The 25,828-nt window shown below is 39.0% G+C and overlaps 1 protein-coding gene and 1 long non-coding RNA gene across 7 annotated transcripts in view; one reads left to right on the forward strand and one right to left on the reverse strand.

Moving 5' to 3' along the window:
• The window catches only part of slc44a5 (solute carrier family 44 member 5), a 268,997-nt gene that overhangs the window by 233,249 nt on the left and 9,920 nt on the right, over positions 1 to 25,828 (forward strand). For 4 of the 6 annotated variants that reach the window (XM_008114106.3, XM_062978139.1, XM_008114110.3 and 1 more), the window contains 8 exons: positions 2,322 to 2,584; positions 5,050 to 5,144; positions 5,751 to 5,854; positions 7,622 to 7,695; positions 9,650 to 9,720; positions 11,178 to 11,266; positions 14,498 to 14,582; positions 17,595 to 25,543. In XM_008114106.3, coding sequence (XP_008112313.1) covers positions 2,322 to 2,584; positions 5,050 to 5,144; positions 5,751 to 5,854; positions 7,622 to 7,695; positions 9,650 to 9,720; positions 11,178 to 11,266; positions 14,498 to 14,582; positions 17,595 to 17,707 — 894 coding nt within the window. In that variant the 3' untranslated portion in view covers positions 17,708 to 25,543. Of the gene's footprint in view, positions 1 to 2,321; positions 2,585 to 5,049; positions 5,145 to 5,750; positions 5,855 to 7,621; positions 7,696 to 9,649; positions 9,721 to 11,177; positions 11,267 to 14,497; positions 14,583 to 17,594; positions 25,544 to 25,828 lie in introns of those variants that run through there. The other 2 variants (XM_062978140.1, XM_062978141.1) reach the window with 2 other exon arrangements.
• LOC134298352 (uncharacterized) lies at positions 12,018 to 12,823 on the reverse strand. Its single transcript, XR_010005381.1, has 2 exons — positions 12,699 to 12,823; positions 12,018 to 12,616 (listed from the first exon to the last, which is right to left on the reverse strand). It is a non-coding gene; the product is annotated as an uncharacterized LOC134298352 (long non-coding RNA).

Here is a 25,828-nt window from a genome sequence, read left to right on the forward strand (position 1 = left end):
CTCTGCTGGAAATCTTCTGTGGCACTTGTGTTTAGCTGGTACACAAGATAGAAGAGTGGGCAGTGCATACCATAGGGGAGATCTACATACTCCTTAATACTGATATGGGCAACTTATGGCTTTCTAGAGCAATGTTTCTCAAACTTTGCTCCTCCAGATGTTTTGGACTTCAGCTCTAGAGAACTGTGGGCCCCAACCCCAAATTGGGTCTCCTTGACTCAGTGTTGGGGTCATGAAAAATTTGGCAACAATGGAAGGTTCCTGAACACCCCCATTTGCACGAATCGGTTAGCAACAACTTGCAGTGTTTACAGTGGACACTGCACTAAACGCTTCAGCTGTACTCCACAAAAAGGAAAATCAGCCTGTTCAGCAAACCTTGAAAATGCTTATTTATTATTAGTAAACGTTTGATTTTTAAATACCTATTACAGTAGAGTCTCACTTATCCAACATAAACGGGCCGGCAGAACGTTGGATAAGCAAATATGTTGGATAATAAGGAGGGATTAAGGAAAAGCCTATTAAACATCAAATTAGGTTATGATTTTACAAATTAAGCACCAAAACATCATGTTATACAACAAATTTGACAGAAAAAGTAGTTCAATACGCAGTAATGCTATGTAGTAATTACTGTATGTACGAATTTAGCACCAAAATATCACGATGTATTGAAAACATTGACTACAAAAATGCATTGGATAATCCAGAATGTTGGATAAGCGAGTGTTGGATAAGTGAGACTCTACTGTATATACGTATACTCAGCATTGCATAAAATTTTACTGGGTAGAAAGGGGTTGTGAATGGAAAAAGTTTAAGAAGAAGTGCTCTAGAAAAGAACTTCTTAAACTATGCATCAGGACCGCAAATGATCCTTTCTTGTGCTTATACGCATGCATATCTCTACTTTTCCTTTCTTCCTCCTCTCTCTGCCTTCCCTCTTTCCTTTCATGCATTCGCCTCTCTGCCTTCATTTTACTCTGCTGAAAATGGCAACTTTCTCAGGCCCCCACTAGTTATATGTTGTGTATATAATTCAGATTGCTTACTGTATTGTATATGTGTGTATTGGTTTGTCATTTTCCTTAACTCTTTTGTTGTGGGAGGGGCTGCAGACCCTGCGATCAGGTCTGGGCTTGTTCAGGACTCCGATTCCATTTTAGAAACAGTATGCTTTAGACTTCAGTAGGAACAAATGTATGCTTCAGACTTCAATGCAGGAACACTATGCTTCAGACTTCAGTAGGAACAGTATTTTTACAGGCTCCACTGGACATTTATTTATTTATTTATTTATTTATTTATTTGTTTGTGGCTCTTTTATCCCGCCTTTCTCAACCCTGGAGGGGACTCAAGGCAGCTTCACAACATAGGCAATGCCTTTAAAAACATAGTACAATAAAAACAACTGCACCACTAAAACAAATAAAAGCATTAGACAAGACAAAGACTCTGTTAGACTCTCAGAACAGAGAGATGCTTTAGATTATGGACTATTGATTCTAAGAAAGATGCCCTGTGTTATCTACACAGAGAAACTACTTCAAATTCTATTTGTAACTGGATTGATAAGCAAAGTACTTGTATGCTGAATACATAAAGCTGAATTCGTAAAGTAAGCCAACAATGTTACTTTTAAAGTCTGCTTATTTTGTCTCTTGAGAGCATGATTTAAACCAAATATATTTTAAGAGAGAGTAGATGCTTTTGGGCAACTGAAAAAGAATGCTACATTTATCAGTCTAACAGCTGAGAAACCTGATTGCCTTGCATGGATGCCATTTTCCCAAAAGGTTATGACTCTAACAAGTCATGCTTTTACCAAGAGGTTATGGCATCATTTTTCAAAAGGTTGTGACTTCTAACAAGGTCATGCCTGTCCAAAAATCATAACATCTCCAAAAAGATATGCAGATTTCCATTTTCTGAAACACTCTCTTTCTCTCGCATATGCACACATACATTTATCTCCTCTTCCTCCCTCTGTCTTTTATATACTTGGGGTTGCACAAACATTTCTCTCATAAAAAAGAGTTGTGAGTCAAAAAAGCTTAAGAAGCTCTGCTCTAGAAGATGTTGGACTTCATTTCCCATCAGTATTAGCCAGCATAACCATTCACAGTGAGTAACAGCAGTTGCACTTCAGATACAATTTGTTCACTCCTGATTTGGGACTATGTCAAAAGAATTACTTACTGGTCCATATTTAATAATAATAATAATAATAATAATAATAATAATAATAATAATTCAGAATTGGTCTGAAATGTTTGTTTAATCTGGTATTGACTAACTCTTTTCTTATCATTGAACAGACTTTCAACACAACGAATGTAACCAAGCTTTGCCCAGGGGCCCAGTGCACCTTTGCTTTCTATGGAGGAGAAAGCTTGTACCACAGATACATCTTAGTCTTTCAGATCTTCAATGTTTTTGTCTTTCTTTGGTTGGTCAATTTTGCAATTGCACTGGGTCAGTGTACCCTTGCTGGTGCCTTTGCCTCTTACTATTGGGCCTTTAGAAAACCTTCTGACATCCCAACATGCCCACTTTTTGCCTCATTTGGACGAGCAATACGGTAAGTTAAAGATGTGAATTCCAATTTAAATTAGTTTTTGCTTTCAGAAATGTGTGCTAGATTATGGAGGAAGATGTTTTATAGTCAAAATTGTTGCACTGTGATACATGCATGTTCACTGTGGTCTGTCTGTTTGAATTCTACTTCTATACCATTGATTCAGCTGTTGAAGATGAATCAATGTCTATTTATACATCCATCACTTTATTTGTATCCCTCCTTTCTCCCAAGCTGGAACTCTAGCCAATTTCCAAATAGGCAGAGAGTCAAATGAAATGCCAATACAGTGGAGTCTCACTTATCCAACGTTCACTTATCCAGTGTTCTGTATTATCCAGTGCAATCTGCCTCCTGCCCGGATCCACAGTTGTTTCTCTAGACAGCAGTGTGCAGTGGGCCAACATGCCCAACAACAACACAAGTGCAGCCACACTCCCAAACAAGTGGCAGACTTGTTGTAAAACGTGATGTTTTGGTGTTTAATCTGTAAAATCATAACATAATTTGACATTTAATGGGCTTTTCCTTAATCCCTATTTATTATCCAACACTTTTTCTTATCCAACCTTCTGCCGGCCTGTTTATGTTGGATAAGTGAGACTCTACTGTAGTTTAAAACATACACATTTAAGATTAACATTTGTATTAAATAACAGCAGGATTAAAGCCGATTAGAATTTTACTTTAAAACAAGATAAAAATGGTATCATAAAAGCACTGTTCTTATACCCAAAGGCTTGCTAGAATGAGGTATTAACTTACTGGTGTAAGGAAAACAAAGAAACAAAGTCTTCCTGGCATCCCTAGGGAAGGAGTTCTAAAACAAAACGTGGAAGCAATCACAGAAGAGGTCTTCTGTCGTGTTTCCACCATTCGTGCCTCTGAAAGCAGCATGATAGAGAGATGCCTCCTCTGCAGATCTTAAAGCTCAGGCAGGTTCATGTGGGAAGATATTGTCCCTCCTGAGCCATATAGTGCTTTGTAGGTCAAACAACACTTTTAATTGTTATTAGAAACAAACCAGCTGCCAGTGGAGAGCGTTGCAAAGAGAGAGTTGTGTACTTCCTGTGAGAGTTTGCAAAAAGACACCATGATGGAATGAGTTGACTGGAAAGGCATGTGGCAACAGCTAATTCGCTGAGCCAGTTAGGAGCCAAAATTCCAATTGGCTGATGTCTCTAGCTCGCTGTAGAGACAAACTACCACTTTCATCTCGGAGAGGGAGGAGAGCAGCTGACTGGAAATTGGTCAGGAAGGAAATGGCTGCCATACTCTCCAAAGCCTGATTATTTATAAAGCAAATTAGGCATATTTAAAGAGACTGCTTATTCCCTATATTCTCTGTGTGAATTAAAAACACTGTTGTATATATTGTTGCCCTGTCCAAACTTTTGAACTAAAGTAAAGATATTCTTACCTGTTGCACAAGCTTGTATGACATTTTATTGTACTGCAGGGTTTATCTTGATTCAGAAACTGTGGTAAAACTTCTATTTATTTATTTCTACAACCATCAACATTTCCTGTAAGCAGCCCTGCAAATCTTTGGCCCAGTTGAAGTTTTTGAACATTCTTCAAAGGCAGCTTCATGTAGAATGCATTAAACCAATTGGGATGTAACTACGGTAGTACAGTACATCATTCAGAGCGAGGAATTATATCTTAACTGCCATAGCTCCATCCTATGGGTTTCTTGGATTTGTAGTTTCATGTGGTATCAGAGCTATCGGACAGAAAGGAGCAAATGTTTCACAAACCTACAAATCCTAGAATTCTGTAGCATTGAGTCAGTTAATGGGATGTCAGACTGCTATAGTTGTGCAGTGTAGATACAATATATCTCTCTACAGCCAAGTTAGACATCTCAAGGAAGGGGTGCAACTGGTGTACAGGCCTTAATTGTGCAAATGAGCTCTTGGCCGCTGCAGAAGCCTGGACGTGCAAAGCCAGAGCTGAATGCAGCACTGTGCCCAAGTTGCAGACCTGGATTTTCAAGGGGAATGTAATCTTATCTAACATAGACTGATTCACTGTTTCTTGATCTGCATTACAACTGACCAGGAGCACCTTCGTCTTGTCTGGATTGAGTTCCAACTTCTTCACCCTCATCTACTTCAACCACAAACCCTGGATGTTCATTCAATGCATGTGATTTAGCTAATGCTACCAACAGCATTTAGCTCTCAGGCATTGTTTTATATTAGGTGCCTTTCTAGTGATAGAAATAAAGGTTTTAAAAATAATTTCTGTACAAGTTTCATGTATCAATAAAAAGATAAAAGCTACAGGGAGAACCACAGTTTGTAGTCTGTTACTATAATCACACTAGGTTTTTCTCTCACACAAAGTTACTGTAAAGGGTGTTTGGCATTTTTAAAAAAAAATCAGAATTACTGTCTAGTCACAGTAGCTCTCAGTTTTTAATAAGATTCACATTACTGAATTGTGCCATTTTTTTCTACTAGATATCATACAGGTTCCCTAGCATTTGGCTCTTTAATTCTTGCCATAGTGCAACTGATTCGAGTAATCCTGGAATATCTGGATCACAAACTCAAAGGTGTGTTTCCTGAAATTGCACAATTTTTGTTTCTGTTTGATAGTGTACATTTGTCATAACATTTTTGAGAACTGTATCTTGATGTGATAGAATTTAAATAAATTGCTCAAAAATTGGAAACTATCTTGGCATGATACACTCTATATACATTTCTCAGAAGTATCATTTATTTAATTTTGTTATTTTAAATAGGAAAAACAAGGGTGGTGCGGTATGGGAAACACTAACGTGTCTTGTGTGCTGTAATTCCAACAGTCCAGCAGGCTGCTGGGAAAATTCAGTGCATTGGTATTGTCCTAATACACAACTGAATTTTAATATGGTATTTTGCACAATATTGTTGCAGATCAACACAAAAGTATTAGTGCAAACAGAGTCTGTGGTTCTCAATCTGTGGGTCCCCAGATGTTTAGGCCTTCAACTCTCAGAAATCCTAACAGCTGGTAAACTGGCTGGGATTTCTGGAAGTTGTAGGCCAAAACACCTGGGGACCCACAGGTTGAGAACCACTTGTCCAAGCCAAGGTGCATGTCATTTTTGCCTTTGAATGGCAGTTCTTCATTCTTAATGTGGTTTTTTGGGATTTTTTTTTGTATTTTGGGTTAGGCTCACAGAATGCCTTTGCTAAGTTCCTCCTCTGCTGCCTGAAATGCTGTTTTTGGTGCTTGGAAAAATTTCTCAAATTTATCAACAGAAATGCCTACATCATGGTATGTATTTTGGTCTCCTTTTCTTGTATGCTACTATAGCATTTCCTTTTCTAAAGAATGGCTAATAGTGTACCAAACACTGTCCCCACAGGCTTGATTTAAACTATAATATTTAGATTTATTTCTAGTAGCTCTGGGGTAAAAATCTCTGATGAGTTTCTTTACTGCTGCTTACAAAGATAAGTATTTTCACACAGCTAAAATTGGTCCTTAGAAAAATGTAGCAAGCATGGTCGATCGATTATTGGATAACATTGCCCTTTTCCTGCAGGCTACGGTAAACCTATCCAAATCATATTCATGGAACTAAAAATTAGAATGGTAGCAAAATGAAAAACTGTTTGATTTGGGGGGGGGGAGACAAAATGTAAAGTAATATTTAAAATTCTGTATGACAAATGAGAAACATTACACCTAACTAGGTTGTTTTACCAACTAATATGCATATTATTTCAGCAGAGGCCAATTGAGAAACTCATCAGGAATGAATAAAAGGGGCTTCTTGCAGTGCAGTGGGATTTTATGAGTCCAGGGTATTGTGATAAATATCTTATTTCAATTTGATCAACACAGGGTTAGATCCCCAATCTGGCACAAGGTGGCTTTCATTTTGAATGGTGGCTTCCTTGCCTGACACATTTGGGGCAAGTATGAAAAACAAAGATATAAACCTAATCCAAGTGTTAGCCCAAATTAGAGCAAACCACTTGATTTAATGGGATTTCTATAAGTGTGAATATACCTTGCCACAATTGTTTCAATAGGTCCACACTAGTTGAGACTAATAATTGGATTTAGGTTACAAAAGGGTAACATGGCTTGCAGACCTATGCATTTTTGATGTTTGCAATGTAGACAGTGGGGCTTACCTCTGAGTAGACATAAATAGGATTGTCCTGTAAACGTGAAGTAAAAATGTCAGATGATATCCTGTCTCAGAATATAAAGAATAATTGTAGCCATACTTGGACTGACTTCATTATTAAAGTAGTATCCAAATGAAAAGCACAGTTCTGCTTTTCTACCTATCCAGTCACAAAGGCATGGAAGATTGTAGCTGTGTGAGTGTTGTAAAAGCAAACAAACACACCCTCATCTTTATCCATCCTTGCTGTTCAGTTGTTTTGGGTCTTAGAAATGAAATCTAGTCTCTTGAATTTTGCCCAGAGGATTCAAAGACGCCTGCATGGATCACGGAGCATGGCTATGGTGTGTACTCTCAGTAACCCAGTGGGCAAAGCAATATATTCTGAACCAGCTGAGACTGCCAGACATATTTCTTCTTTAGTGCCATATAGAAGGCATTAGAGTCGCTTAATCTTGAGGCTGCTAAGGTTGTTTGGGGTCACTCGCTGTAAAGTGTCAGAGGGAGATGTAGTTATTCCTGAAGGTCAGAACAACTGTAAGGCTCCCTTTGCCCGTCAGCATTGAGTTGTGTCATGTATTTTTTCATTTCTCCAAAAATCACACAGCTTATTCCAAGCCATCTAGAAACAAAAGCAAATTTCCAGGATCATTTTTTGTGCTCCTTTATAATGACCTGAATACTTTACATATGTACAGTTTAGCTTCTATGAAATATATTAATATCCCTCTGTAAGTGGCTAAGATCCAGCCTTCTGGGATGCAAAAAATTGGATGATTTTGCCCATACATTGAGAATATAATGCCATACATTTATTTATTTCCTGGTGTCATTAGTCCAACAACATGTTTCTATAAGTGGATTTTCACACAAATACGTTAACAGCTGTTAATATTTTGCAGATTGCAATATATGGTAAAAACTTCTGCGCCTCAGCAAGAGAAGCTTTCTTTCTTCTCATGAGAAATGTAGTAAGGTAAGGAAGGGTTCAACACACCGTGCTTAAAATTTCGTGTCACTTATAAATAATACTCTTTTAATTTATTTAATATATATTTTAACACCTGAGTCACAGAACCAGAAAATTAGGGATTAGAACCCAAGTGGAGGTTGGTCCCAGCTAAATCCGTGTCATCAGATTTGGATGACATTTACCATTTCATCTATTTTTCCTTTGTATCCCCATGGAATTTGCAGTACCTCTTGAAGTTCTCTTACCAATTTCCTTTGCAAAGTTACAAAATGCAGTAAGAAAATAAGCACTATATAACATCCAGAATAAGGAGAAATAAGTGTAAAATCTATCAAGTTGCTATTCCAAAAAGAAGTAAACAGAATGTTTTCCATGTAGCCATCAGTGCTTAAGTAAATATAATTCTTTGCCTACTATATAATAATACTGTATATAATAATAACTTTATTTTTGTATCCCACCTCCATCTCCCCTAGGGGACTCGGGGCGGCTCACACAGGACAAGGCCCAACAAACAATTAAAATGTAAATTACATAAAAATGCAATTCAGAGTGTTTACAGAATAAAAATAACATTCTAACAATAAATAGTAGGATTAGTCAGCAACCAAACAACAGTCTCTGTTATCTTCATGGGTGGGTGGACTAATTGCAGCAATGAAAGATAGTAAAGTGCATAATCATATGGCAGCAGAAAGGGCAGTGGTAAAGTGCAAGAATAGATTATTGGTCCCATTTGGGCCTGACTGTCTGAAGGACCGTCTATTCAAAAGCACAATGAAACATCCAGGTCTTTAATTCTTTTCAGAAGGTGGACCGGGGGGGGGGGTGCTAGCCTGATCCCCCTGGGGAGGGAATTCCAGAATTGGGGGACCACGGCTGAGAAGGCTCTCTGTCTTGTCCCCACCAATCGTACTTGTGATGAAGGGGGGAGCAAGAGGAGGGCCTCCCCAGAGGGTCTTAGAAATTGTGCAGGTTCATAGGGGAAGACGCGGTTACGAAGATAGGCAGGTCCCAAACCGTTTAGAGCTTTCTAGGTAATAACCTGCACCTTGAATTGGGACTGGAATGTTATCGGCAGCCAGTGGAGCTGCTTAAACAGGAGGGTTGACCACTCTCCGTAAGTTGCTCCGGTTAATAATCTGGTGCTCTCTCTCTCTCTCTATATATATACACACACACACACACACACACACACACACACACACACACTATATACTATATATTAATGCTAACAGGGGCCGGGCTTAGCACAGTGGGTAAACTACTGTGCTGCAGAAAAATCCTGCCAATCGAAAGGTTGGTAGTTCAAGCCCAGATTGGGGTGAGCACCCGCCATTAACCCCAGCTCATGTACCCACCTAGCAGGTCAAAAGCAGAAATGCAAGTAGATAAATAGGTACCGCTTTTATCAGAGAGATAATAAAGATGCCTTTAAGGACATTGATTGGGAGGAAGCTCCTTGGCATGGAAGATGGAGCCACAGCACCCCCCCTCCCCCCACTAATGGCTGGTATCGAGCACAGACTCCAAGATGCCAGAAATAAGATGGGAAAACTGTATTTACCCTCTGTCTGTCCTGTCTGTCCTTGTTAATTGTATAATTGGCATTGCATGTATGCTGTTTTTGTGTTCTGTAAGCCGTTCTGAGTCCCCTTTGGGGTGAGAAGTGTAGGAAATAAATACTGTAAATAAACAGCAAGATGAGAGAGGAACAGCCATTTTCATGCACCATATTGAATTAGCCATTTTCTAATAATTTGAAATGCTAATTTTTAACATTGGGATGTTAATTAGGAATTTTAGGGAGTGGGGGGATTTTTTCCTATTAAACTAGATCCTTCACTGTGCTGAAACTTTTGGGTCACATTAGTCTTAATAATTTCAGAAGGTAGCTGAAAGCAGACAGTTTGGAAAAGAAAAGCTTTTCCACTCTTATCAATTCTTTCTTTCATAGAGTTGCAGTGTTGGATAAGGTGACAGACTTCTTATTATTCTTGGGGAAAATCCTTGTTGCTGGAGGTGTGGGTAAGTCAGTGCATTATTTTGATTCAACCACTGATTGAAGACAACAGGCAATTTGGCAAAAAGAGTTTTCAATGAAGTCTTTCTAGTTTGTGCCAATATAATTCAGTCTTGCAGCATTTTTATAACCTGTATGTAAATCATTACAGGAAAACCTCGTTATCTTGGTGTCTCTCAGGGCATCTGTTAATCAGATAAACAAGGAACTGCTTAGATTATTGTATTGGTGTGAATCTAAAGAGAGCACAGGCAAAATAATTTGTTCAAGGATGAGTTGAAACCAAAGGCTGAACCACTATAAAAAGAAAAATAAAGAAAAATGTGTCCTTCCAGCAAGACTTGAAAGATGGGATTTCTCAACCCATTATCTGCCTTCAGATTCCTGTTTTCTAGAGTTGTTGTTAGAGGAATTCTGAACCAAAATAGGAATCATTCAAACAAATTTGGCTGCTATCTAAATCAAAATGGAACTTATTTAAAGTGGACTGCACCTAAAATGACTTCTCTTATGTCCCTGCATAGGAAGCTAGAGCTTACAGACAGGAGCTCACCCCACTCCCTGGATTTGAACTGCCAACCTTTTGGTCAGCAGTCCTGCTGGCACAATGGTTTAACCCATTGCACCTGGGCCACCAGAGGCTCCACTACCTTCTGAATTATTTGACTCTAGGACTCTTATCTTGTGTATAATGAAGTATATTTACTGTTATTGCTTGTACATTCCTTTATAACGCAAATGAGATTTGTCTAAGATGAAACCATGAAATAGCAAAATTGATTAATATTTGCCTTGTGCTTAAGGACACATTCCTTGGGCTAATTAATTTACATGGCTTTCTCTCCCTGCTTAGTATAGATGCTATCATAAGCTAATATCTCAATTTATCATGAACTACGTATATTGAATCAGATAAATGAAAATAGTTAAAAAGCAGTCCAAGAGAAAAATGAGAGTTGTTTTAAAAATCAGATGTTTCTTTTTTTCTCTTTTTCAACTGGCTATTTTATTTTACTATCTTTTCTTATTTGTAAAACCCAGTTTTGTTGATATAAAATACCATATCACTGATTAAAATCTGGTTCTACAAGCCTCCTATGAATAATTCATCTGAATGTCAGTTTTTGTTCCACTGAAAATAGTGGAACTAGTTCATGTGATGATTTGTTGCTCAGAAAATTCAATATCAATTACTTCTCCCCAACACATGTGAATTTACTTTTGTATATTGCATAATCTGCTGTTATAAAAAAAAGATTTTAAGGGGGTTTTCAACTTATTCCTTGTCTGAACATGTGTTGATTCTAAAATGTATGGTGGTGTATTTGTATGGACTCCTAGAACTGGTATTGCCTTGTGTAAGTCGTCAGGTATCTTTTAGAATAGCATGGGAGATAATGCCTTTAAGTGCTGCCAAGTGCATTTGTTGGCATCTGATATCCTGTGTTTTCTCCTCCTGCAGGTGTCCTAGCCTTCTTTTTCTTCACACACAGGATACCGATATTCACACACGAGGCACCATCGCTGAATTACTATTGGGTCCCACTCTTGGTGAGGACAGTTTGGATCTTCTTAGAATTTAAAAATCCAGGACTTTGTGTCAATATTCAGCTTGGTGTGGGCCTGAAGAGGCCTGCCAAGGTCCACCCCAAATTGTTTTTAAAAATTTGTCTATCTATTTATCATCTAGCTATCTAGCTATCTGTCTATCTATCTTTCTTGGAAAGGGAACAATACCTAGAATTTTATGCATCAGGAAATGAAAAGGAAATAAAGGAAGAAACAAAAGGAACAACTCCATTAGCAAGCAACTCAGTAAGGGGAGATGAAAGCAAATAATGGTATTTTAGGCTTTCCTCTTGCTGCACAGGTGCAGATTGATTATAGGCCTCTGGTTTGGTTACTTTCCTCCATGGCAGTGGTTCTCAACCTGGGCTCACCTGATATTTTTGGCCTTCAACTCCCAGAAATACCAAACGCTGGTAAGCTGGCTGGGATTTCTGGAAGTTGTAAGCCAAAAACATCTGGGGACCCCGGGTTGAGAACCACTGCTCTACTGAGACAGTGTTGCTGAATAAAAGCTATCATGAGTTACCTATTCTTCTCTTCTTCACATTCCTCTCTGAATCCTTCTTGATCTCCCTTCTTTCTGGGCTCAGTCTCTCTATCTTCTTTCTAACCTTTCATTCAAGATGATGCTCTCTCTTTCTTCCTAAAACCTTGACAATATTTTCTAAGACCTGAAAGGACTCTTCTATGGTCCATATTTACACCTGTACACGTGCAATGGACCTCTTAGTAATTGTCAAGAGTCAGACGCCAGTTAACAAACAAAACAAAGTTTATTCTGAAGATAAGCCAAAAATAACACAAAAACAAGCCATGCTATTTTCCCATGCTGGCATTCAATAAAAACTAAGAACGCTTCAATTCAGCTTTGGAAAAACAAATAGAGTTGACTGCAAGATAACATGCAAAATAAACGAAGGCTTGCAACCTTCCAAAAGCTGCAGAGTATAACAGAAAGTGCAAAAGCTTCTTTTAGCTTCAAACCGTTTCTGAAAACAGACAGACAGCTCTGCGGAGTTAAAGGGACAGTTCCCAAAAGAAAAACAGCAAACTGGCTTAAAAACAAACAAACTAGAAGAGCAGTAAACTGCTTCCACGGTGCAGATAAAGCCGAAGCTTCAAAGGGATGATGAATAGCAGTCGTCAGGAGAATCCAAGGTCAGGTCGAGAGGCAGCAGCAAATTCCAGAAGTCAGAAGCCGGGAGTAGTCGTCAGTCAGGGAGCGTAGACAGAAGCCAGGTCAAATTCAATCCAAAGTCCGAAGAGGGTGCAGTCATCCAAACCAGGTCCACGATAAGACACAGCGAGAGCCAAGCCAGATGGTATCAGCAGCTAGAAATAGTAATCAGAATGCAGTCCAGGGAAACCCACACAGTTCCATCCCTCTGCCGTAAAGCAGTCCCAGATAACTTACATCCGAATCACAGTCCAAGTCCAGTCTTCACGGAAACACAGAGATCCCAATGGCGCCTCAGCAACACCTTGCCACACGCAAAGTGCATTGGCCAAACATTCCCATTTTATTCCCCTTCCTCCTGGGTGAACCAAACACTCACACCCAAACACCAGGTGTCCCAAATCTACTCAGAGTCCGAACTCCACACAGCTAGAGCTCGTGGATCCAGAGTACCTAGCAATTCATCGGAGTACCAATCATCCTGCCCACACTTAGCCCCATGAACACTTAAAGAACCATCCTCCCTTCTCCAAGCATCCCAAGTGGGATCAGCTCCTGCAGAAACCCCAGGTTCAGTAGTATCCATAGGCCCCAAATCCCCAGACATCTCTGGTGGCTGTGCCCATTCAGTGCCCACTTCCCCAGCCACCACCTGTTCCTCAGCATCCATTTCCCCAAACTCCCCATCTGAATCTTCCTCAGAAGATCCCCCATATAGCTCTCTAAGTCGCTTCCTGCGCAACTCCTCCAGTGAACTCTCATCACGAGGGTTTTTTCTTCCTCTTCGGATCCCATCACCATCAACCATAATCCCCGAAGGCGCAGTCACAACAGTAATGCTTGTGTTTCTGTGGTGTGATGTGCCAGTGACTACACTGATATTAATCCTTATAATCCTCTCCTCAATATATCTGCCAGGGGAATTTTAACCAATATTGTTTAAGGCTGTTGCTAGTTTATAGCACCAATATACCAGTGATCAGAAAATATAAGCGCCTTGAACATTCAAAGCATGGAGTCAAAATTATTTGTTGCTTTAACAATGTAAACATGACTTTCAGGTAAGGGCAGATGTCCCAATGACCCTGGTGTGAGCAATAGGGGAGGTTTAGCCATTCTCACAGTTGCAGCCTCAGTTTAGATCAGGCATTGTGGCACTTTCAATTACAGTGGCCCAAACCAATTCAGGGTCCTGTTATCAATGCAGAACAAAGGTTTGAAGCATCTCTGATCTTCCACATCAGGTTCCAATTGTATGGAAGAGAGACAAGGTCAAAAACTTAACACAACTGATGATGGAGCAGGATTCAGTGTATGGCCAAGAAGCATGTAATCCATGTGGATTTTACCTTAGTGCTAACAGCCTACTAGCCAGGGAAGGTTAGCACAGGGGTCCTCAAACTTTATGAGCTGAGAGCTGGTTCACAGTCCCACAGACTGTTGGGGAGCTGGACTATACTTTGAGGAAAAAAATGAATGAATTCTGATACACATTGCACATACCTTATTTGTAGTGCAAAAAAACACAAAACAATATAATATTTAAAATTAAAAACAATTTTAACCAACATAAACTTAGCTATTTCAATGGGAACTGTAGCCCTGCTTTTGCCTGATGAGTCAATTAGGATTGTTGTTCTTGTGCACCTTCAAGTCGTTTCAAAATTAGGGCAACCCCAAGTCAAAAGTTTAGGGCAAGGCTGGGTAAATAACTTGGAGGGCTACATCCTACCTGCGGGCCTTAGTTTGGGGACTCCTGGGTTAGCAGTAGTACTAAAAATGCTCCGACATGACTTTTACCGAATTTACAAAAGCACTTTAGAGCTGCACGTTTTCTGTATTTAAACTAAGAAGTGCTTCATGTCAACTTTTCCAGCCTAGTGCTTTCCAGATGCATTGGACTACAATGTCTTAACATCCCTGGCTAGGAATAATGGGAACTGTTGTCCAACCCATCTGGGAAGAACCAGCATAGCGGTAGGATTGCTTTATATAAAATAAGGTCTAATCAACATATATTTTCTTCCCTCTCTCAGACTGTCATTATAGGTTCTTACCTAGTTGCACATGGGTTCTTCAGTGTCTATGCAATGTGTGTTGACACACTTTTCCTCTGCTTTTGTAAGTAGCACTTTGTTTATTTTTCTCTTTGGGTAACACTTAGGTAAAGGGCCTCCCAGTTAACATATTCTCATGGAAGTTCATGAGACATGAAGAAGCAGTTATTCCTCTTCTTGTGCAGTTTGCAACATGGTAGTCTTCACTGATGAGAAAATATGAAGCTTATATACCCTAGATTTGGCTTCCTTAGTTCCACAATGTGCTCACTGGAACAGTTGGCTTTTTAAACAAATGAGTGCTCTAACTACTAACAGGTTGCTTCTGGGTACTTTGTAGCTTCTTCTTGTCTAGTGATACTTTATTTAGATGTCTGCTATCTGTTCTTGCTGATAACACATTTTACTACAGTATTTCAATAGCCACAAATAAAGTTGGGTGAGTTTAAAGTAACATGTTTTAACTTTCAAAAGTATATTCCCCTTTAAGAGAGCCGAAAGGTTACTACAAAGGCCTGAATCTGGTTATTAATCCCAACTACAGCTGCCACAATCAATCAGTTGAATGTAAGTGTTGTATTGCCAAGTTGCCACAGCATTCATTGGGTCTCCTCCAGTTGGGACTGGCAATAGAAATTGGGCCTGTCGCTATAACATTGTTTAGCATTAAGGGCATTGTTAAACAATTTGTGCTTCAAACCTTGAAGTGTTATATTGGGAGGAAAAAAAATTATTTGCTATCATTTAAAAAGTTGACTCATTAATATGGCTCTTTTAAAAAACACAATATTAATGTAAAAAGACACAAGAGAATCTTGTAGCATTATTGAAACTAATGGTGAAAAATATATTTCAAGCATTAATTTTAATGGCTCACTCCCACTCAATCCAATGTGTCTGGTTTGTTGTTGCTGTGTGCCTTCAAGTCATTTCTGGTTTATGGTGAACCTAAAGCAAACCTTTCATAGGTTTTCTTGGCAGGATTTGTTTAGGAGTTGCTGTTGCTTTCCATTGTCACTCAATGGGTTTCCATGGCTTAGTGGGGATTCAAACCTTAGTTTCCAAAGTCCTAGTCTAACACCAGTCCACTGCACCATGCTAAGGCTCCGTATCTTGCCAGTAACATGTTTCTTGAACATTTGTTAATAAAAATCCTTTAAAATACTAAAATTGATCCTAGTCCTCCCAAATGATCTTTCCCAATACAGTGATATCAGTGTTATTTCATTAAAGGAGCTCAGTTATACCCTCATCTGCCCCCAATATTTCACTGCTCTGCCTTTTTAATGTCCTAATCTGTTAACTTAATCTGAGTTGGGTTTCTGTGTCAAGACTTTTTAGCATGGCAATATGTGATGCCATCATAAAAGGTTGCTAGCCTTGCTAACTGTATGTTCCCTTTGGGATTATTCTGAGCACCAAATGCTGGGAAGCACAACCAAGAAAGTGTTGTTGCATTCATGTCACGTTGGGAGCCTCCCATGGGCAACTGTGGGCTAATGTCAGCATAACAGTAGATGAGATTCCTCAGATCCACCCGACTCTACTCTTCTTGAATATACCCAGAGTGCTGTTTTCCATTAGCATTGCTATAACTCAGCCCACAAACACCTGGAATGTACAACCATGTCTGAACAACTAAAAGCTTGCTTTTATCCAATTTGCCTTTAATTGTTTTCTCCCCTTAAAGTTTCCTTTTTTTATCAATATGAGTTTCCAATAGCACTTCCTCTTTAACTTGCTAGCCCTGGACAAAGTCAGCAAAATATAATTTCCACAAACCTGTAGTTTGCAATTTGTTATCTAAAAATTGTTGTCAGACCATATGTAAAAGCTGGTTGCAATAGCATGAGTGGGCTTTTTTTCCCTTTCATGTCTATATATGAAAATGATCTTGTAATTGCTCCAGCAGTTGTGATCTACTGTCTCCATTTTTAAATGGCTGAGTGAGAAGGTGGTGAATTGCAATCTTTAAATGCATGCTTAATACTGACTGATCGTGTCGGAATGGACAGAAAAAGCTGAACTGCACTGACCTCTGACTTAACTTGTTGTGAAGAGTCAAGTTCATTACCATTACTTACATTTTAGAAATTATGTTGAAGTATTGGACCATTTTTACATACTTTTTTGGTAGCTAAGAGGGAGTTGAGGTATTTTTCCACACTGGTAATACTGGTTAGGGCTTATGGGAGCTGCAGATCAAGACACTGGGAGGGCTTAAGATTTGTAGAAGGCTGACTTTATGGGTTTTTTGTGTGTCAGGAGCGACTTGGGAAACTGCAAGTAGCTTCTGATTTGAGAGAATTGGCCGTCTGCAAGGGCGTTGCCCAGGGGATGCCCGGATGTTTGATGTTTTACCATCCTTGTGGGAGACTTCTCTCATGTCCCCGCTAGAGCTGACAGATGGGAGCTCACCCCGTTCCCTGGACTTTATGTATTTGAATGAGTCTTCAAGTCACCTGTCAACTTACAGTGACACCATGAATATCATGGACTTTGGCAGTTCCTACAGCACCTTTGGTAGTATTTTTGGCAGTTTCCCATCCAACCAGAACTTACCCTGCTTAGCTTCCAAGATACATGGTTCCTATATCCTTGTGCAATACTTCCAGATATCAGTACAGTCTGACCTCTTGTGGCAAAAATAAAAATTAGATGAAGAAAGAGATAGAAATAATACATTTCACTGTCAGAGAGCAAAGAGTACTCAACCTAGCCAAATATAGTGTGTCCTTAGTGTCACCATAGCCACGTTTTGCCATATCATTGATAATGTGTGCCAAGGGTTTTAATTCTGAAAACAAAAAAGCCACCCTTAACTGCTTGCACAATCAGAAGTAAGAATGACAACAGGTCCCGACAGTGGCTTGGCTATGAGCTGCTTTGTATTGCTAAGGAATGAAGGAGAGTGATGGTTTTGGGGCATCTTGCAGTGACACAGCGCTAAAGCTCACCTCTGTTGTAACAGGATTTCTAACCTTGACTCTTTTCATCTCTCTCTGGCTTTCTCTCCTTTGTTTTGATTTGTGTTTGACTGCATGACTGCTTGCTGCTTTGGCTGTTTCGTATTCAGGTGAAGACTTGGAAAGGAATGACGGATCGACAGCGAAACCCTACTACATGTCAGCTAGTCTGCACCGCATTTTGGGAAAGAAGGAACTGAGTCCAAAAAAGTTAATGGGATAATATTCAAAAAGAAATTGTGAAAATGGCAGCAGTGTTACTTTTAAGAAAATAACAATAATAATTGAGCAGGACACATTGAATTTAGACAAAGGAGGTGTTTAAAAAGTACAAATGATGCTTATGATGAAGGAATTATTTGTATTTGCTTTGTACTATCTAAAAACGAGCTGACAGGCAACCGTTAAAATAAGTCTTTTTAACAGCTGTGATACAAGGCCACATCATAGTTTTTATAGAGTGCCTATGGACAAGTGTAAATGTGAAGCTTTTTTAATCTTTAGCTCTTAGTGTTTTCATAACTTTTCTAACTTGAGATTTTGCTGTTTTACACAACAGCCATTTTGATAACTTTTTTTATAGGTGTATATTTGTAAAGGATATTCAGGCAATTTTTGAAAGCACTACAGTGTATCCCAATTAGCCATAAACAGGTCAAAACTATAGATAACCAGCAGGTGGTCCTAAATTTGTAATTATGGTGCTATGGCTGTATTTTTATTGTACATGCTGGTTGACAGCTATTTAAACTGTGATGAAAATGTATTAATGGTTCCCTCTGAAGAAGGGCACAGTGCTATGTCAGTTGCCTCCACTACAAAAAATGGTGTGCTAAAAAAAGTGATTAGTGTCATACTGATTCCTCTCAAAGGAGGTATAATGAAAGAGTACAAATGGTTCAAATTGCATAGAACAGAAGCATATTATTAACAATAAGCCTTTTAAGAAGAGGAATCTATCTGCATGAAAAGGGTTGGCCAAATAATAGCCTCTGTTGTCCATTATAGTATGACTACAAATGTAATTAGAGGTCCTATGCTATATAGCAGCCATGGGCAAACTTGGGCCCTCCAGGTGTTTTGGACTTCAACTCCAACAATTCCCAACAGTGGTAGGCTGTTAGGAATTGTGGGAATTGAAGTCCAAAACACCTGGAGGGCCGAAGTTTGCCCATGCCTGCTATATTCAGATTAAACTTTAGCTCAATTCAAAAAATCAAGCTCTATGGATGAATTATGATCCTTTTCTCTCCCCCACAAACCATGGAAGAAGTCCTTCCGGACTTTATAAACCAAGATACTGCTCTTTTATACACACATAGAAAGAGAATGAAATATGTGGGTCTGAAGATGCCTTTGAGCCTCCTTTGCACTATTCATGTAACATCTGATCATTTTTCATACACATGAGGAAGAACAAAGAGACATACGAAATACGAATCAGCATTCTGGCCAATTACCCATTGAAGCAAGAACCACTTCTGAGTCTCCTGTGAGAAAACACTCAGCAACTAAATAGCAAAACTCCGTGCTTTGAATAATAAAGCTGCACACTGTCTTGAATCAGATCCCTGGTGACAAATGCAGTTTGTATTATTTAAGCTTTCAGAATTGAAAGTCGGAGGCATTGTAAAACCATCATTACTCTTGAAAAGCATGGCAAAAGAGGGAACTGCTAACTGTGGGCTACAGCTAACATTGCATGCGGGGCTGCCATCTGGACTCTCTTCCTCTCGCCTCCTCCTCCCCTCTCCAGGTGGAAAACCAGGACCTCCAGAACAGGCTTTAAGGCAGTGGCTCTCAACCTCTGGGTCCCTAGATGTTTTTGGCCTTCAACTCCCCGAAATCTTAAAAGCTAGTAAACTAGTTGGGATTTCTGGGAATTGTAGGCCTCTGGGAATCCCAGGTTGAGAACCACTGCTTTAATGATACAAGGGAGAATGTTTGCCTGGAAGTCATTTTATGAGATAAGTGAGATTTTTCAGCTGAATATATTGAGTTGGAGAGCTTACATCAATATGGAACTACAAAGGATTTGAGAAAAAAATAATCTGAAATAAAACGGACTATGCAATCAACTAAACAAATGCTTCAAGGAATAATGCAACTTTTCACTATATTAATCTTCCTGTGATTGGATCACAATGTCTTCCCAGGGAAGTGTGCGAGGGAGGAGCTCCACACCCTTTAGATTATTATTATTTTTTGCTCTTCCTTCTGTCCCTTGTCTCATTCCACACCCTATATCCCCTGGATAGTTGTTCTGGGAATTGATAGATTTGCCATAAAAGCATGGGGAAAGCTGGTGTTGAAGTTGCTAGAGCAGTGGTTCCCAGCCTTTGGGCCTCTAGGTGTTTTGGACTTCAGCTCCCAGAAATCCCAACCAGCTTACCAGTTAGGAGCTGAAGTCCAAAACACCTGGAGGCCCAAAGGTTGGGAACCACTATGCTAGAGGAAGGAAGAATGGCTTGAAATAACACCCTCTCTTTCCCCAGTATGAATGCAGATTGCTTCTGCAAATGGAAGAGGTTTTTTCGTTTGAAGGAGCAGGACCCTGAACCCAACTATTTATTTATTATTTATTTATTTACAGCATTTATATTCCGCCCTTCTCACCCCGAAGGGGACTCAGGGCGGATCACATTGCACACATAAAGGCAAACATTCAGTGCCATAACATAGAACAGAGACAGAGACAAGACGCAGGCACGGCTGGCCTCGAACTCATGACCTCTTGGTCAGAGTGATTTGTTGCAGCTGGCTTGCTTTCCAGCTTGTGCCACAGCCCGTCTAGAAATATACAAATTGTATATACTTATATATAACTCTAGAAATTTTAGTCAAAAATCAACCCAATAAACTTCAATTGACATATCTATGGGTCAATGGAATGACTGTACCTTAACTCCTATTTTTTTTTAAAAGAATCACCCTTTCTCTGAGTAGAATGCTGAAAGATGGGATTTTAGTTCATCCTGAGAGAACCTAAAAGAAACACCAACCCCTTCTACTCTCTCTCTGTGGTGCTCTTGCTAGTCTTTTTTAAATGCCTGGGTGAAGAAATGGCAGCAGTAACCAAAGGCAGTTCGCCCCGAGACAGCATTGACACTTTCCTCTCTGCAGAAGGATCTTTGATTTATCCTCTCTGTTGACATCCTCAAGATCCATACTTGCCTTTGACTTATACATGAGTATATACAGTAATGAAAAAATCCTTCCCTAATAGAAATAAGCAGTCATTTGTATGCTCTAGATGCCATGCATTGCGGTTACAGTCAAACTGTTCCGTGACAGCCAAATTATATTGTCCCAAATTCAGCTGCAGTTACAAGCAATTAGTTATGCCTATCAGCTGGTGGTCCTGGAAGCAGATGTGCTATGCCATCCAAAGATGCATCCAGCCACATCATCAGAATTGCTCAGTTGGGTATCACTTTGTAGAAGGGGGAAGAGCTACACTGATACAATGTGCAGCGAAGATGTACGATGTACGGGGTTATGTAAATACTTCTCAAGGGAGTAGAATCCAATTCAACACTAAGAGTGAATGGAAATCAATCTTCCTGCCCACCCTTCTCTCTTGACATCCTTGGCATGCTCTCCAAAATGCTCTGGAGGCTTGCAAGACTCTCCAGGTCAGATGTGGGGAGGTGGCAGAAAGTCCTATTGCATAATATCTTTCCATTTATGAGATGTTGGTTTTGGCCCACTATTGCAAGTTCCTTGGTTTTGGCCTCTGAATGAACCCCTTTCCTTCTTAAAAAAAATTGAATAATTTGAATAATGCAATTTATTGTATGCAAGATTGAGTTTGTGTACAGCAGAATTTCTCAAACTGTTCTCCTCCAGATGTTTTGGATTTCAACTCCCACAATTCCTAACAGCTGGTAAGCTGTTTGGGATTCTGGGAGCTGAAGTCCAAAACTCATGGAGGAGCACAGTTTGAGAAACACTGGTGTACAGGATTGGGTTTGCCAGTGGTTGCTCCATCAGTATATCCCAAGGTATGACCCTATGTTGGCAATACAGTTAAGATGCATTTGCAGAAATAATTAGAATCAGTATGAATAGGATTATCCATAGTCCTTTGAAGCAAACAATTTAGAGCCATGTTGTTGAATAAGCAACTGAAAAAAATGGAAAATGCAAAGCAATAGCACTGAAATTGGGTGGCTGTCCATTCAACCAAAACATAGCTGTTCAATTATTGCAAAATCCAACAGACAAAATTCCTGAATATCTTTCTCAGAATTGAATTAGCATTGATTGATGTGCAAAGTTAGGTAATAATTTATTTTTGAAATACAGAATCTTTTGGACTTGATTGGTGTATTTCTTAATGCCCAGCCAAATCCTGCTGTTTATTCTAATGTCAGTTTTATGCATAACATGCTTTAACATAAAGCTTGAAAAAAGATGCACTTCCTCGCTTTCGAGAAGTAGTGTAATGGACGAATCATTTCATGATGAGATGATAAATTTTAAATAGACTTTGATCCTGCACTCATTCTAGTCAAGGACAAGACACATGTCTTTGCTTGAACAGGTGCAGCATCTGGTCCATATAATGTTAAAGGGCTGATTATATTATTGCATCAGTGTTTACTGTATAACAAATGCCAAAACATACTGTATTTAATGCATACTGAGACTTTTGCTGTTGTGCACAAAAGGGCCAGCAGGGGGCAGTATTGTTTTCATGGTGCGTTGCTTTGACGACTTGCTTTCTGCCGTTCTGCCCCCTAGTGGAAGATTTAGAAAGTCACGATGGCTCTCCTGCAAGACCTTATTACATGAGTAAATCTCTGCTGAAGATCTTGAACAAAAAGAACATGCAAACCAAGAAACAATAGAAAATACCCACTGTCCTGTCCACACAGTCCCATTTGGTTACAGCGCATTGTTTCTTCAGTATGTTATTGACCGTCAGCTTTTCTTTGTGCATGTTTTATACCAAAGCTATTGTACACGTGAAGCCATCAAAAATTGTTGTGAGATTGTTTTGAAAATTCCAGCAGAAATTGTAAAGGAAAAAAACCTCTCCCATGGGAGCATTTTTTAATATATATCTATCTACTGAAAGTTTCCTCCTTTTTTCCATTTTGCCTTTAATTCTTGTGGCTTCAATGTTTTGGAGTGACCGATTTAAAAGTGTTGGCTGCTTTAAAAATATATGGAAAAGATGTGGAATGTTCTACTGTTTCAGATTATCTTCTAGGTGAGTGAACAGTTTTTTTAACAAAAAGAAGAATATGGAAATTTCCCTAGAAACAGAGTTTTTAAAAACACTTTTTCAGTTTAAGTTGTCATAGAATATATAAATGTTTCCAGATTGCATTTAATGTCTTATCAGTTTCCTAGCTTGTATGGTTGTGTGCTCCATGACAAAGTGCCTTACTGGCTATCAGTATGATGTTAACTAGCTTGGTTTTGAAGTTTACAAGCACCATTGAACCACAAACCTACCACTGCTTGCCATGAAAATATATTCAGCTTACTTGAAATTTATAGGCAGAAACCTGGCTCTTTGCCCTTCTATACATTTTTTTCCAGCTTCTGCATTTTCCTATAGGAAGCAGCAGAGAACAGCATTCTTTAGAGCAGGAGCTGTGCAAAGTGGAGGTTGGACTACAACTCCCATCAGTCCTAGCATGTGTTTGCTGTGGCAAAGAATGCTGAAAGCTGCAGTCTGGCAACTTTTAAAGAGGTACACTTTGCTCACCTTTATGCTTTATAGATGAGTTTGTGGCTATTGGGATTTTCTTAACAGTTATTTTTACTTCTGTCTAATTTATGCTGTAAGAAAATTCAAGCTCTGTCTCTGCTGGCTCTCCATTTGGACACGTAGCACAATCTGCATTGAAGGTTATATCCACACTTTAGAATTATAGCAGTTCTATGTCACATTAACTGCCATGACTCAATGCTTTGAAATTACGGGATTTGTAATTTTGTGAGACCCTGCTGTGTCAGAGCTCAGGTGCTACAACAAACTAAAGATTGCAGGACTCCATGCAATGGAGTAAAACTGCTATAAACATCAAGCAGCTGTTAGATTGAACAACAAGAATCAGCTATAATCTTGGAAACCCACTGCAGAGCTGCCACCTTAAACTTTCAGAAAGATTGCTCCTTTCTGACTTTGCAAATGTTTGCTGAGTTTTTCTGTTTCTACAGGTGACAAAAGCCACTCTGTAGTTACAGGAATGAATGTTATATTAATATCAATGCCAATTAAGCCCTGTTAGTATTAGTTCCTAAGTGCAAGTGGGTTTGCATTCCTTTGAAAATGGAAACACTTTTGCCTACATCACTCATCGTAACCACAATTAGCAATGACATTGAAGTCACCAAATGGCCAATCCATACAGAAGCCCCACTGGTTCAGTGGGTCTACTCTAATTTGAAGTAAGGACAGGACTCAGGTTGCAATAAGATAGGACTTGAGCATTTTATGCCTATGGGGCGAGTGTGGGCACCATTCCTATACGGATGAAATTCTTTTTCCAGATTAGTTTCAAGTGATATTGCAATAGTAAAATTGTTGAATCATAGGGTTGGAAAGGACTACAAGGGCCATCCAATCCAACCCCCTGTTATGCAGGAACATACCATCAGAGCACTCCTGACAGACAGCCATTCAGCCTCTGCTTAAAGATCTCCGGAGGTGGAGACCACACACTCCAAGGCAGCATATTCCACTTTCAAAACAGCTCTTACCAGCAGAAATTTCTTCATAATCTTCAGGTGGAATCTCTTTTCCTGCTATTTGAATCCAGTGCTCCTAATTTTGTTGGGGTGTGGGTGCATGTAAGTTTGTTTTCCTTACACCCCAATTGTAGGTCATAGCTGATTTCAGTGGTGCTTATTGCCAAGTAAACATTATTAGAATAAGAGAGTTAAGATTAGGATTTACAGTAGAGTCTCGCTTATCCAACATAAGTGGGCCAGCAGAACGTTGGATAAGTGAAAGTGTTGGATAATAAGGAGGGATTAAGGAAAAGCTTATTCAACCTCAAATTACGTTATGATTTTACGAATTAAGCACCAAAACATCATGTTTAATAACAAATTGACAGAAAAAGCAGTTCAATACATGGTAACATTATGTAGTAATTACTGTATTTACGAATTTAGCACCAAAACATTGCAGTGTATTGAAAACATTGACTACAAAAACATTGACTACTCAAAGGCAGACTGCGTTGGATAATACTGAATGCTGGATAAGCGAAGGTTGGATAAGTGAGACTCTACTGTATTAAGATTGGATCAGTGTTTCTTGCTAGACACTGGGACTAGGGTTTAAGTTTCAAAGCCACCTTCTCCCTTCACATGCTGGTTAACAGGCCATAGGGGACTGTGTGCCATTCTGTTGTGTTAAATCTTATGTGTCTAAGGCCTTGCTACCTAAATAAGGAAACATGGGAACAAGGAGATACATATGATATAACAAAGTATTTATTGCTTTGTTAACCCTTTTAAAATGGATGCTTCATTTTTAAGACTCTTCTTAAGAGAAGATTTTATTTTATAAAAAGGATGTTTTATTTTCTAACTTTTTATACGGATTCTTGGTTTCCTTGTGAAATATTGGTAATTTGCACTTCACTGTAATAAAACTAAGAACCTTGTGGCTTCTTCGGTTTTTGAGATGTGTAACTAATGGTACTAATATTAATCATTAATGCAGTCTGTTTGTTTGTTTTTGAGAAAGAGTCCATCAGCATTTCAAAGATATATTCATAAATTGCATGGTGGCAAAAAAAAAAAAAAGATCTGGTCAGTCTCCCCTATGATCACATTTTTATTTTATCAATGATTTTAGACTGTGTGGTTTAGTCAGGAGAGAGAAGTGCCCAAACCAAAATAATGTGAGCACACATCTGTCTGAGCTCTAAAACCGTTTATTTGCTTCTGCTGTGCAGAAATATTAGGAACATATTGTTGAAAATATCTTTTTAGAACTAAAATGTTTAATATTTAACACAATTTGTTGTTACTTATTGTTTTACAACTCTTGGGGTTTGTTCTAATAAAAAGTTTAGATACAAAAGGATGCCTCTCTCTGTGTCTGTCTTTCTTTTAATTATTTTTATATGTATTCTCAAAAGAGACTTCATGTTGTATTACTTGATCAATCTTCTCACCTCACTAAAGCACACCATCTATCGGACTGATTAATCAAATGCCCTCACCCAAAAAATAAATTGTAAATTGCAAATATTTATTTACTTACAGTATTTATACCCCACCTTACTCACTCTGAAAGGGACTCAGAGCAGCTTTACAGAACACGTATATGGTAAACATTCAATGCCGATTACACAATTAACAAGGGCAG

This window comes from Anolis carolinensis, chromosome 4 (assembly GCF_035594765.1).
Source record: "Anolis carolinensis isolate JA03-04 chromosome 4, rAnoCar3.1.pri, whole genome shotgun sequence".
In the NCBI taxonomy this organism is placed as follows: Eukaryota; Metazoa; Chordata; class Lepidosauria; order Squamata; family Dactyloidae; genus Anolis; species Anolis carolinensis.